The 14,363-nt window shown below is 49.3% G+C and overlaps 1 protein-coding gene across 2 annotated transcripts; it reads left to right on the forward strand.

Annotated features, from left to right (window-relative positions):
- Nucleotides 1-291: 291 nt before the first annotated feature.
- Nucleotides 292-12,032, forward strand: Dipk1c (divergent protein kinase domain 1C). 2 transcript variants are annotated; one of them, XM_059246458.1, is made up of 3 exons: nucleotides 292-1,094; nucleotides 7,168-7,332; nucleotides 11,353-12,032. In XM_059246458.1, the coding sequence occupies exons 1-3, from the start codon at nucleotides 324-326 to the stop codon at nucleotides 11,569-11,571; spliced, it is 1,155 nt and encodes a 384-aa protein (XP_059102441.1). In that variant the 5' UTR covers nucleotides 292-323; the 3' UTR covers nucleotides 11,572-12,032. The 2 variants fall into 2 exon arrangements, 1 of the variants encoding a protein (XP_059102441.1); XR_009375314.1 differs by lacking the exons at nucleotides 292-1,094; nucleotides 7,168-7,332 and adding an exon at nucleotides 11,001-11,047 and having other exon boundaries at nucleotides 11,353-11,466.
- Nucleotides 12,033-14,363: the final 2,331 nt, after the last annotated feature.

The raw sequence follows: 14,363 nt of genomic DNA on the forward strand, positions 1-14,363 counted from the left end.
GGTGTGAGGCCCTGGCCAGGGAGGCGGCGTGCTGGGCACACCGCAGCCCAGCCGGGGGCGGTCAGACTTCAGGCTTATGGCTATTGGTCCAGGGATTTGTCCACAGCGCCACACTGCATAGTGTCCACCGTGGATCATTCAGGCGTGCTACAATAAGCAAAGCAGGGAGAAAAGACACTGTGGGATTTTATTCTTGTCTTAGGACTGAATAAGGAGTAAGGAGAATGGGGGTTCATATGCTGTAGATGTTTTTGGAGTGGCCTCCAGCACTCTTCACCTGGACAGTCTCTCTCCTCTACTAATTACAAAGCCTTGAGTGCAGGATGCCGTTATGTGTTGTCCCTTGTCCCCTGTCCCTGCCCTGTTGTGACCCACTGTTCCCTCCGTTCCAGTGCCAGGACTACCGCGGTGGCTGGCTCACAGGCGCCCTGTGCGAGGACCTGTGCGTGGCCGGGGAGCTGCTGTACCAGCGCTGCCTGTATTATGAGCGTGGCAAGAAGGTGCTGCAGGCCCAGTGGAGGGGCCGGACTGTGGTCCTCAAATCCAAGAGGGAGACTTTCTCCAGCTTCCCACCCCTCCATCTGCTGGAGGAGGAAATGGGGCCGGGTGCCCTGAGCGTCTCCGAGGCTGCCCCGAGCGTCCCCGAGGCTGCCCCGAGCGTCCCCGAGGCTGAGCTGCTCCTGATGGTGGCTGGGGAAGTCAAGAACACGCTGGGCTTGGAGCTGCCCAACAACAGCATAGTTCCCCTGTGGCCCGCCAGGCAGGGCCCTGGCTGGCGGCAACAGCTGGCCAGTGCGTGGTCACTGCTCCAGCAAGAGGAATACGTGTACTTCAGCCTGCTGCCAGATCTGAGCCGCCACATCCTGCCCGTGCTGGGATCCTGTGGCCACTTTTACGCAGTGGAGTACTTGGCTGCCGGTAGCCCTCACCACAGGGCTCTCTTCCCACTGGGTGATGCTGGCCAGGCACAGGCTATTAGCCACATTGCTCTCAGCTTCCTGGACATGGTGAGCCATTTCGACAGTGACTTCTCCCACCGCCTCCACCTCTGTGATGTCAAGCCTGAGAACTTTGCCATCAAGAGGGACTTCACGGTAAGTGGAAGCAGGCTGCCATGTTTGCGGTGGAGAGGAGGCTCTGGTCTGTCTGTGTGGGAGGGAATGAGGTGTTGGCTTCCAGAAGGAAGCCAGTGCAACTGTGGGCAGCCTTGTGGCTCCTGGTCACTCCCGTGCCAGACCGCTTCCTTGCCAGGCAGACAAGAGGATTTAAATAGCCCCATCGTCAGTGAAGGAGCCCACAGGAGGCAGAGGCCAGGCAGGAAGCAGAGGAAGGGCCTCGTTTTCTTGAGGGCAGCTATGATAGCTAGTTAGTGCCAGTACAGGATCCGTGTGGGCTGCGGAGGGTAGGTTCCGGGACTGCAGATGGGGAGAACAGCCCCTTCCAGGCCAGGCATTCTGGGTCCACAGCACCTGGATGCTGTGATAATCACTGCCTTCAAACATGTTCTTTGGGAGAGATTCTAGTCAGTTTCAAGTCTGCCATAGGACGTCTAGAGAGGCATGTGGAGTTCTGCTGTCCTAGTGGGGAAGAGACCAGCTCAGTGAGCAGAAGCCTGCAGTAGAAAGATGAGCAGTTGTCCGTCCCTCCCGCTTCCAAAAAGTCTTGTCACAGTCACTCAGGTATGGATATAGCCATTATGAGTTCTGGGGACATAGCCACCTGAGTCTTAGGGACATCGTGATGTGGAATGCTGTACTCTGGGCATGACATAGCCATTGTCTGTTTGAGCTCTCAACAGCTGTGTTCACCTGCATGAGAGAACAGTGTTGGGTCCATTTGTGCCCCACAGTGGAGGGAGGGAGGAGCTTGTGAGGTATAACACTGTTGCCGTGAGTCCCCACTCCCCCTTGAAGACTTATTACTGGTTATCCTTATCAGAGAACTTGTTAGCAATGCAAATTCCATTTTCTGTTACATTTACCTATTTATTTTGTATGTGGGAGTCATGAATGCCACAGCATATGCAGAGAGGCTTGTGGGCAATGGTCCTGTCCCTAATACCACGTAGGTAGGGTGAATTCAGGTCCTAGGTTTGGTAACAAGTGCCTTCACCAGCCCCACAATGTAAATTCTCACACTGCACCTCAGACCTACTGAATCTGAGACACTGGAGAGGGCTGAGGCAGCACCTGTGATCAATCCAATACACAGGAAGACCAAGCAGGAAGATGGTGAGTTCAAGGCCAGCCTGGGCTACATGATGAGATCCTGTCTCAAAAACACACAAGCAAGCTAACACTTTCCCAGCGGCTCTGGTCTGTGTTCAAGTTTGAGACCCTCCCCCTACTCCTGCTTCCAGAAGGTCGGTTTTATTCTTGAGCCTGGGCTGACCCCCTGCTCTGAGGGGAGGGAGGGGGTCTTACAGATGAGGCAAGAGAACAGAAGATTCCAAGTCTCGCAGCGCAGGCCTTCAGGCCTTACGCAGTACTTGCAAATGAACAACTGAGAAATGAAGGTGACCCCAAGTCACACAGGCCTGCCTTTCAAGCCGGTGAGATGCTTCCTGCTCAAGAGAGGATTGTCACCAGTGTTTCCAATCTGATGCCCCGAGGAGGAGGAGGAGGAGGTGTGAGCAGGGGACACTACTTGGGTCGTTTGTTCAGGATGAAGTCTGTGATTCTCTTGATGTTGAGAAGTTTTAGGAAGGTCCCCTGTTTGTTTTGCTGCTGTTCTTATTTTAGGTACACAGGAGCTGCAATCCATTATAGGCTACACAGTATAAATTAAAAAATAAATCTGCCTCTCACTGGGAGATGAGAGGAACAGTGTCACAAGTGGGGGTGAGGGGGAGCACAGAGGCTGGAGAGAGAGCCAGAAATCAGGAGAGAATGGTCCTTGACGGGATAATAAATTATAAAGACAGTAGGTTCACTAGCACAGCGCTCATTAATTAAAAAATTAAGTTATTACACTATTTTATGTGGTGATATATTGTGTACCCTAATAAATTTGCCTGAAGATCAGAGAACAGAACAAGGCACTAGATTAAACATAGAAGCCAGGCAGTGGTGGCACACATCTTTAATCCTAGCACTCGGGAGGCAGAGATCTGTCTGGGTCTCTGTGAGTTCAAAGCCACCTTGGACTACATAAAATTGACTCAGTCTAAGAGAGAAACAGAGCCAGGCAGTGGTGGCACACACCTTTAATCCCAGCACTTGAGATCTCATGCCTTTGTTTGGGAAGCACTCATGCCTTTAATCCCAGGAAGTGATGACTGGGCAGAGAGAGGTCTATAAGGCGTGAGGATACAGAACTAGAGTTTTTTCAGGCTGAGGAGTTGGTGAGGTAAGAGGTGGTGGCTGTGGTTTGCTCCTTTGTCTCTCTGATCTTCCGGCATTTGCCCTAATACTCTGGCTCCGGGTTTTTATTAAAAGACCATTTAGAATTTGTGTTGCAATTTTATGTGTATGGGTGTTTTGCCTGATGTATGTCTGTGTACCACTTAAAATCTTTCACTGTTTATTGTAGGTGTATGAGTGTTTTGCCTCCATGTATGTATGAGAACCATGTGTGTGCCTGGTGCCCACAGAAGTCAGAAGAAGGCATCAGGTTCCCTGGAACCGGAGTTATGGATGTTTGTGAGCTACTATGTGGGTGCTGGGAACCAACCTGGGTCCTCTGAGAGAACAAGTGCTCTTGACTGACAAGCTCTCTCTCCAGCCCCTACTTCTTAGTAATTTTCAGTGTTTTTAACCAAGCTAAGTGATGAGATTAATTATTAATGTTGACCAAATAATGACAGGAAAGATTGATAAATTGTATAGGCTTGGGATGTAGCTCAGTGGTAGAATTCAACCTGGTGTGCACAAAGCCCTGGGTTCAATTCTCAGCATCAGAAAAGAAAAAAAAAAAGGAAAGCAAAACACCCACTTTTAACAGGGTTAGGGGTGTGGCTCAGTGGTGGAACACTTATCAGGCTTCTGTGCTGCCCCTGGGCTCCCCAGTATCTCCCCTAAAATAGCAACAAAAGGAGAGGACACCAGGTGGGAAGCGGAAATGTTGGAATGTGTGGTTGTGTGTGCGGTTTTGTGTGTGTGTGTGTGTGTGTGTGTGTGTGTGTGTGTGTGTGTGTAGGAAGAGAGAAGTGGGGGTAGATATGATCAAGACACATAGTACACATTATGAACTTGTCAAAGACTAAATAAAAAGATTATATGAAAAATTTGAAAAAAATTTCAACTCCCTCAAAACAAGCAACAACAATGAATTGTTTGCCATTCCTGAGTTTATCATTAGGTAAAGATCATCAAAAAGGGAGAAGTTCTCTGTGCTTTGTTCTCATTATTCTGCACACATTTTAAAATAATTTATGTCCTCCCTGCTGTTGTACTGATATAGTCCCTGGGAAGCCAGTCCACTTCCAGCATCGATCCTGAGTGAAAAAAAAAGAAAAAGAAAACAAAAGTAGAATCAATGAACATGCATTCTGAAGCTGAATGACACCCTCTCTGAGATGCTACAGGGGTGGGGGGCTGATATTTCACAATGGCCTGTGAGGGCTTGTGGGATGCCAGTTCCATCAAAGTTGTCACATTTTGTAATGACTTCTTATCTCAAGGCTATCAGCTGTTGAATTTGGGCAGACTCCAGATTCAAGAAGATTTGAGTTCATTTTTTTTATCCAGGTGGCAGAGGAAAATCTGCATAATTTATAAGTTGTTCTTTTTTTTTTTTTTTTTTTTTGATTTTTGAAGCCTATTTGGTTGGAAGCCAGAAGGATACATCTGAAATTCCAGCAGTCCCCAAGTTCTTCCTCTGACAGTGGAATTCATGGTTGATGCTGTTGAATTATACATGCTGAATCTGATTTCAGCTGCCATTTTCCCATGGCTCATCTGACTGGTCAGTTGACTTGGATACCAGATGTGCCATAAACAGAGCATCCTGCCATTGTTCATAATCTTGGGGCTCAATTATCTGTCTCTCATAGCATTTACAATCCCTACCCTCAGAGGTGTGAAGAAATGTGAAACTTAGCAGTCAAAAGGAATTCTCACCATAAACATAAATAAGTGGAAGGGTGGGGGAAGGGATATAGGAGGCCATCTGGGAGACCAGCTCCCACATTTTACCCTAGGATACTCTTGAGGAGTGAGGGATAAGAGATTTAGATAGAAGGATAGAGGGGAGAGAGACAGAAGCAAAGGACAGCCTCGGGAGGGTCTGGATCCTTATCCACTGGCCCCTCTGTCTCTGCTAAAGGGCTATTTATAGGAATGCCAAGGGGTGGAGCAAAAGACTTTCCCCTAGCACAGCCAAGTTCAGACCCTTCCAAACACCTGATTACCATGCACGTAGTCAAGCAATCCTCTAATGCAGCCCTGCTGGGTAAAGCAAGCTCAGATTTCACTAGGAAACTTTTGTGGGCCTCCACAAAGGGGCTGTGCCTGATGCCTGATAGTGACTGTCACATGGACCCTGTCAAATCTACAGTCTTTCACAGAAGCCAGCACAGGCTTAAACGGGACACGTCTGCAAGGACACGAGGACGTCTGCCTCACTACTGTGTGTTTACCCTTGGACAGATGCGACGCTTGTTGTCAATCATTGTGACCAAGGATGATTGTTTCAAGATCTCTGGTGCTACCCTCCTTACTTTTGTCTTATGTGTTGGGTTGTTTGCCCATGGGTGCGTGTGTGAATGCTTGTATGTTTGTGTGTAGGCTAGTGTCATTCCTCAGGAGCTGTGCACCTTTAAAACTTTATCATCATCACCATCAGTATCATCACCATCACCATCATCATCATTATCATCACCACCACCACCACCATCATCATCATCATTTTAGATGGGATTTCCTTCTAGCCTGAACCTCACCAAGTAGATTTGGCTGGTTGGCCACTGAGCCCCAGGGATCTATTTGGTTTTGCTTTCGCAGCTCTGGACAATGCTTATTTGTTTGTTTGTAAACGTGAGTTCTGGGGGTCGAACTCGGGTCCTCGTGCACACATTACTGACTGTGCTGTCTCTTCAGCTCCCTCATTTTTGACTTCCCCTTCCCCCGACCTCTTTAAATGAACCTATCTGTATTTTACCCGTGTCTTACTGTGGCAACACTTTTTTTTTTGTTGTTTTTTGTTTTTTTTTTTTTTGGGTGCAGTGAACTTTATTGATGGTGTTCAAGAGACTAGGGCTCCCTAAGCCCCTCCTGTTGTTCTGGGGGTCTGGGATGGAAACTGTGAGGGAGATGCTCAGTATCAAGGGCTGAGATGGGACAGGAACTGCTCAGCAGCCGAGGGTCTCTCTTGCTGTCCTTGCTGGGGTGGGTGGTCCAGGGCGGGTTTCTTACTCCTTGGAGGCCATGTAGGCCATGAGGTCCACCACCCTGTTACTGTAGCCAAATTCATTGTCGTACCAGGAAATGAGCTTCACAAAGTTGTCATTGAGAGCAATTGTGGCAACACTTTGCTGTCTTAGTCTCAAATGTCAGTATTCTCTGGAGAACTTCTCTGATTGTTTTGTTATTCATGTTGACAAATGTCATAGACGGTTAGAAAGGAAACAGAAGGAGGGGGCTGGAGAGGTGGCTCAGTGGTCGAGGGTGCCAGCTGCTTTTCTGGAGAACCTGACTTTGGTTCCCAGAACCCAGGTCAGGTGACTCACAACCACCTGTAGCCTAGCACCAGGAGAGCCAACGCCCTTTTTCAGCCTCACAGGTACTTGCACACCTGTGGCATATATGCGCGCGCACACACACACACACACACACATTAAGTACAAATAAAAACAAACTTTAAAAAAGCGACAGAAAGAAAATCCATTAAGTTATTGTACATATTCTACCTTTGAAGTCCAGGGAGGTCCAAAGATGAATGTGGGATGGGTGCTTAGAGTCCCAAACCCTAGGCTCAAGTTAGTGACACCAAGGATCTTTACAGTCAAACTGTGGGACATGATTGGTGATACCAGCTTGTGTCAAAGGAAGCAGTTGTGAAGGCGCTGGGGGCCTGGGCGTGGCCTCCCGACAGGTGGACTCCGTGGTCACAGTCATGTGGACTCATTCGACATCAGGACAGGAAAAGGAGCCGTGAACGGGTTCTCCTACAGGGCCCACGCTGCTGTTGGATTGCTGTCCTTCCTGACCTGTGCCTCCTCCATTTCAGGTGGTAGCTATCGACGTAGACATGGCGTTTTTTGAGCCCAAGATGAGGGAAATCCTCGAGCAAAACTGCACAGGAGACGAAGACTGCAACTTCTTTGACTGTTTTTCTAAGTGTGATTTGAGGGTGAACAGGTGTGGAGCCCAGCGTGTGAACAGCAACCTACAGGTGAACAGCCCCGAGAGCCGGGGAGATGACGTTTGTGTCTGCAGACCTCTGGGTTCATTGTATCCCCCAGGGCAGGATGGAGAGTTCTTCACCACTCCTTGTTTCTTACTGTCTGGGCGGTGGTTGCCGAGTGGCCAGTGGGGTTTGATGGGTGGAGGTCCCAGCACAGCCCCAGAGGGCGGCTCCCTCTCTCTGCAGCTCCTCCTGAGGCCGCTTCTGAGAGGTCCTTTGGAGGTTCTAGCGGGGCGATGCAGCTACTTGCAAGGTGTTGGTCAAAGAACGATCTTCCTTCTGTCTGGGACGGTTGACCAGCTTACAGCAGCAGGCAGGATGCCTGTGGAGTGCTGAAACAGGAGGGACATGGTCGCCTAGCCAGCCAGCAGCCACATCAGCCTTGGTGGTCCCTAAGGAGGAACGTTCTCAGCCCAATGGCCCTCCCACAGAAGGAGATGTGTTCTTTCTGCCAGTGTCTGTAAATTCTCAGAAACAATGGGAGCCAGAGCTGAGGCCAGGGAGGCCAAGACCCACGGTGCAAGGCAGTCCCGAGAAAGGGGGTCAACAGGGGAGGCTGGACAGACATCATCACACAGGCAGGACAGGTGGCAGGGGCTCTCAAGGGAGAGTGAAGATGTGGATCCAGGAGGTCAGAGATGAGTAGATGAGTAGGAATTGCCTCGAGCCTTGTCAGTCACAGTGCGTCTGCAGGTAGGGAGACTGCAATCCCAGGGCTGAATCTCTCTCCCATCAGTTGGAAACTGCCCCTTCTCTTTGGAGGAACTGTCCCCTTCTAACTTCATCTGATGCCTTCAGGTGGGTGGGTGTGAACTTGGGCCCCCCGGTGCCCAGGTGCTGAGTGTAACCAGAGGATGTCCAAGCTGCTCCCGAGGGTGGGCTACCTCACGCCTGCCTGCCACATTCACTCTCTTTTCTGTGCTCTTGCCTTATAAATTCTATTAATTTTATCATTCAGCCCACTCCCCCAGCCACACCTCCCTCTAGTCCATCCTCCCAAGGTGCTCGATGTGCGTGTGTGTGTGTGTGTGTGTGTGTGTGTGTGTGTGTGCGTGTGCGTGTGTGTGTGTGTGTGTGTGTGTGTGTGTGTGTGTGTGTGTGTGTAGGGGGGACTTGATGGGACCCAACCTGAAGCAAAACAGTTTAAGCCGGGTGCTCAGGAAAGCACAGTGTGGGCTTTCATGCCATGAAGATGAGACCCGGGCAGCAGAGATATCAATCTGGTGGATCTGCCGAGGTCAGGGAAAAGCCCTGGTTCTACCTCCATGGTCTACTCAGACTGCAACACCAAGTGCCAGAATAACTGGGTGTTTCCACTTTCGGAAGGCTCATCGGTGATGTAGGCTTTTGGGGTGCCATCCCAGCCCCTTCCATGTGGAGCTACCCCTTGATGGATCTGTGAGGCCCCCGTCTTTGAGTCATGCAGACAATATGGTTTTCACCTGTGTCCACACCGTCTCTGATCTCATCCACACATCTTCGGTTAAGAGAAACTACAGACTAGCAAAAATGGTTCTGTGGGTACAGAGACTTGCCAAGCCCAACTCTTTGGTATCGACTCCTGGGACTCACACAGGAGAGGGAATTGACTCCTGCAAACTGTTCTCTCTCTCTCTCTCTCTCTCTCTCTCTCTCTCTCTCTCTCTCTCTCTCTCTCTCTTCTCTCTCTCTTTTCTCTCTCTCACACACACTGCATATATTAAATAAATAAATTTAAACAAAGAGCAAGGAACTAAGGTTATATCCTTAGGACACACAGGGCTCTTATAGACACATTAAGAAGCAAGTGGAACTTTGAACCAAAGAAAACTGGAAGGAGAGGACAGAATCCAAACAGCCGAAGGATTTAGGAAATTATTTCATCTCATTTAAAGACATAATTAAAATTATGATAATTAAAACTCAACAACAATATGCTTTTGCCAGTGGGGAATAGTCGCTAAAATGCTATTAATTAATAGTTGAAGCTTCAGGGAGTTAAGTGAGTTGTCTCCACCCTTAGTGTGATACTGCGTTGTGGCTCTGGATCACGCACACTCCTTCCTGTGTGACTATTGTCTTTGAGTACAGATCCAGAGGTGAAAATGTGCTTTCTTTGTGATGTAGTATAGAGCACTACACAGAAAAAAAGTCAGGTTATAAGCTAGCATTTATACTACGATATTATGTTTACTAAATAGTATTTTATTGGAAAGACAGATGCGCTTGGTTGTATTAGCGTTCAGTTACTGTGACGAAACACCTGATTCCATCTGCTTATGATGAAGAAAATTTAATTTTGAGTCATAATTCCAGAGGTTTCCGTCTACAGTCTGATAGCTCCTTTGCTTTTGGGTCAGTGGTGGGGCACAGCATCCTAGCTGGGTCGTGTGGCAAAGAACAGCTGTTTACCTCAAGGAGGCAGGGAAGCCAAGAGGGAAAGACCTCCATCCCAGGATCCCTTGCAAAGCACACACCAATGACCTCACTCCCTCACACCTCTTCAGATCCCCACCACATCCTAGCAGCACCACAGGCTGGTGGCTAAGCCTTCAGCGTGTGGGCCTTTGAGGCACACCTGAGATGTGCTTCGTTTACATGTCTGATGGGTTCTGATTCAGTTTCTGAGGACATTCGGAGGAGCTATGTCCTCTCAGGGGAGCCTAGCCTTGGGGCTTACTTGTTACTCGGAAGCTCCTGCCGGTGACTCTGCTGGAGAGGACAGAGCTATGGTATATTTTCCTAGAAATTTAAAATTTTGCAAAGGAAAAGAGTGATTTCTAGTCAAAAGAGAATTAAAAAATATATATATTTTAAATAACCTTTGCCAGGAGAGGGACATAAAAATCAAGGGTTTGTTTGTCTGTTTTGGAGACAAGGTTTCTCCGTGTAACGGTCCTGGCTGTCCTGGAACTCACTTTGTATAAAGGTGCTTCTTGAATGTGAAGGTGTTTGGTAATGAGGCTGACAGAGACCTGGTAAAGGAAAGTGAAGCATGTTCTCTGTGCAGCTCCCAAGCAGTGGTCCCCACCGTGGGGTTGGGGACCTCCTGGAAACCTGTAGGCAAATAATGTGTGAAGAGTCTGAAGAGCTCTCGTTCCTCACTGGATTTCACGGCCGATTAGCAGCAAAACCTATGAAATTGCGGCTTTTTTTCCCTTTCCTAAAATAAAGCTGTTCAAAAGCTCCTTACAGGGCCTTGTGCCTGCACAGCTTTCCCCTGGAATGTTCGTTTCCTCCTGGGCCTCCGAGGACTGTAAAGATAAAAGCTCACACTTGCATGCTACTCTTTACGAATGTTCTGTTGACTCTCAGGATACTGCTGCAGGCAGCTATTGTTTTACCCCGCTGTGAGTAGATCAGTCCATCTAGATGACAGTCAAAGCAGGCTGCCCTCTGCCCTGCCATGGGCCAACTCCTTGCTGGACAGCTCCTGCCTATGTATGACTCTGCTGTGATTTCTTTTCGGAAATGTGGTCAGTCCTTTCAGACCTGCAGAGGGGCTGACTCCTCACACAGAGATGGCTGCCTGAGACTCGGCTCTGCTGTGGGATGTTCTGTATGTTAAATGTGTTGCTCTGATTGGTTAATAAATAAAACACTGATTGGCAGTAGCCAGGCAGGAAGTATAAGCGGGACAAGGAGAGAGGAGAATTCTGGGAATAGGAAGGCTGAGGCAGAGAGACGCTGCCAGCCACCGTCATGAGAAGATGTTAAGATACCGGTAAGCCACGAGCCACATGGCAACTTATAGATTAATAGAAATGGGTTAATTTAAGATATAAGAGCAGCTAGCAAGAAGCCTGAGCCATTAGGCCAAACAGTTTAAGTAATATAAGCGTCTGTGTGTTTACTCAGTTGGTCTGAGCAGCTACGGGACTGGTGGCTGAGAGAGATTTGTCCTGACTGTGGGCCAGGCAGGACCAGGAAAACTCTAGCTACACGGCTCTGCTGTGTCTTTGGAAATACGTTTAGTTCTTTTAGAATGACTCGCTTCCCCCGAATTAACCTCTCACTTTCCCCCCTCAGGTCATCTGCGATAAAATATTTCGACACTGGTTCTCCTCAACTCACAGGAGTCCTGCCGTCTCCCCGCAGCTGCGGCTGCAGCTACAGCGGGCCGTTCAGGAGTGCGCTCACCATGGGGGCCCCTCTGGGAACTCCTGGACTGCCTCCTCCAGTGTGTTCTGGAGGCTTCGATGGCTCCTGCAGGCCACTCTGAGAGAGCTGCAGGGGGTGGAGAAGTAGTGGCTGGCTTTCTTGCCTTAGTCATCAAGGGTGGACAGAGGACGTGACCTTCAAGTGATTTCTCCTGTTGTCGCTATGCAAATGCGCTGTCTGTGCCATTGACACGGTCTTCCGAAGTGTGCGATCGACTTCTCCTTCTGTGGCTGTGACGTGGACCACCCTTGCTCCTGCCCAGCTTGGTGGTTCGATCTGGGTTGGTGCTGACTTCTGTCCTGCCACTCCCTCAAAAGTGAGCAGAGGGAGGAGATTCGGAGTATTTGACTTGTGGAGTCTCCAGTGTGCAATCCTCTGTACCTGGCCATTAGAGACAAAAGGCAGCTGCCCCCTGTTAGCCACTAGCAAGTGAAAGTGTGAATGTGAGCATCCAGATGAGCGTGTTTGCAAATAAGTGTGTGCATATATGTGCACCCATGAGTGTGTGAACGTGTTTGTATATATGAATGTGTACTGTGTATATATGAGTATGTCCATGTGTGTAAATACACATGGGCTTGTGTGCACATGAGTGCATTATACAATAGTCCCACAGTTATGAGTGTTCCTGCATGTGTGTGTATATGCACATGAATGAGTCAGTCTGCCTGTGAATCTGTGCTCATGGATGAGTCAATGTTGAGTATACCCAGGCATGTGTGCATATACAAGGATGTATACGTATGGAGGTGAGTAAGTGTGTGGGCATGAGGAGCCTGTGTGGAGGGGTGGCTTTCTAAATGTGCCCTCTAGGAATCTTGCTGGCAGAGAAGTGTTACTTTTCTCCTGTAATTAAATGCAATAAAAAGTTGTGTCTTCAGGAGCATGATTTGCACTGGAGAGTATGTGGAGTGGCAGCTTTTAGTGCTTTTCATTTTGTAGAATTTTAGGAGCACTTTACCACGCATTATAATCTTCCTTCTAAGCAGGGACCACGTGTCTGCAGAAAGCAGTGTGTCTTGCCACCACAGAGACAGTTTAATAGAGTGCTGGGGTGATCTCTGGCCACAAACAACTGGGGAGCAGTGTGTTTGGGCGGACGGACTGAAGACCTGGCCGCGGGCATCAGGCTATGCTGTGGTGCCGTATGCTCTTTGGTGAACTTGATGAAGATCTTCTGCAATGGCCGACTCACACAAAGCAGGCCAAACACTGTGTTGCTCCCCAACAGAGAGTACCGGGTGGAACTAGCAAGCCTTGTACTCAGCAGGATCTTGCTTCTGCTCAGAACAGGGACCTCTGGTTTCACAGTGAACCCAACCTCTACAAGTCACAGTAAAAGGGGACTCAAGAAAGATGTGATGTCTTGGGGATTTGGAAGGGGTGCCAGTGGCTTACAAGGAGAAACAGACAAAATATGAAGTTTTAAACATGTACAAAATGACAGACACTTCACCTTTTCCTCTTCACATAACACCTTTCCAACCCAGAGAACTGTCGCTCTAACTCCTATGGATGCTCTTCTCAGGACTGTGCGCCCAGGCTGCATCCTGAGAGGATCCAGGACACCCAGAGGTCACACCAGCCCTGATGCTATGATCCTGAAGGCTGTTCGGAGGTGCAAGTTTCTTGCCTTTCCCACCCCCTCATCCCACCCACCAGCAATTTGCCAGACAAAGCTGACTTTCTTAAAGGATGTCCTCCACCCCGTACCTGAAGTCTTGCTTTCAGTTTGTGGGTCACTCTGTGGCGGAAGTAAGTGGAACCCCAAGGTGCTCAGGCTAGCGGTGTCTCACAGGTGGCCTGCCCTGCCGCTGCCGAGCAAGCCTCCCATTTCCCCGGCAGGATCTGAGGTAGCTGTTCCTCCGCTGGGGCTGGGTGGGTTCCATGGTGTGGAAGAGTCAGAGGGAGGAGGATGGTGTGAGATAGCCTGGGAGGTGTACTGATGCTCTGCCTCTGCGCTGGGACTCAATTGAGCCACCCTGGAGTGACAGGAATGGCGGGTCTTCCTTCGTGGCCCCAAGCCTCCTGGCCAGCAGCTATTCTCATTTACTTCCGAATGGAAATAAATGTTTTTGTTGGCTGTGGAGACTATGCAATATATAATCACCCAACACAGTAGCATCTCTTTGTGCTTGTTTTTAGCTACCCATTTACACACACACACACACACACACACACACACACACACGGCTTCCCTTTCCTGACATTTGAAGATGCAGCCTGTGCCAAGGGCAGAGGCTGATGGAGCCGGAAGTCACTTTTGTTTGAAAAATGCCTCTCAGGTGGGTGTGGTGGATCTTATTACTTAGGAAGGAGAGGTCGAGAGGCTGCAGATTTGAGGCCAGCCTGAGCTACGTGATGAGTGTGAAGCTAGTTAGAGCTGTACAGTGAGTTCCAGACTAGCTGTGCTACATATTCAAACCACACAAAACCACGAAACCAAAGACCGAAACAGAACAAAAATTCACAGCAGCCATGTGTCCTTCACAGCAGCCATGCATCCTTCACAGCAGCCATGCGTCCTTCACAGCAGCCATGCATCCTTCGCAGCAGCCATGCATCTTTCACAGCAGCCATGCATCTTTCACAGCAGCCATGCGTCCTCCACAGCAGCCATGCATCCTTCACAGCAGCCATGCGTCCTTCACAGTAGCCATGCGTCCTTCACAGCAGCCATGCATCTTTCACAGCAGCCATGCATCTTTCACAGCAGCCATGCGTCCTCCACAGCAGCCATGCATCCTTCACAGCAGCCATGTGTCCTTCACAGCAGCCATGCGTCCTTCACAGCAGCCATGCATCCTTCGCAGCAGCCATGCATCTTTCACAGCAGCCATGCATCTTTCACAGCAGCCATGCATCTTTCACAGCAGCCA

This window comes from Peromyscus eremicus, chromosome 19, assembly GCF_949786415.1.
Source record: "Peromyscus eremicus chromosome 19, PerEre_H2_v1, whole genome shotgun sequence".
Taxonomy (NCBI): domain Eukaryota; kingdom Metazoa; phylum Chordata; class Mammalia; order Rodentia; family Cricetidae; genus Peromyscus; species Peromyscus eremicus.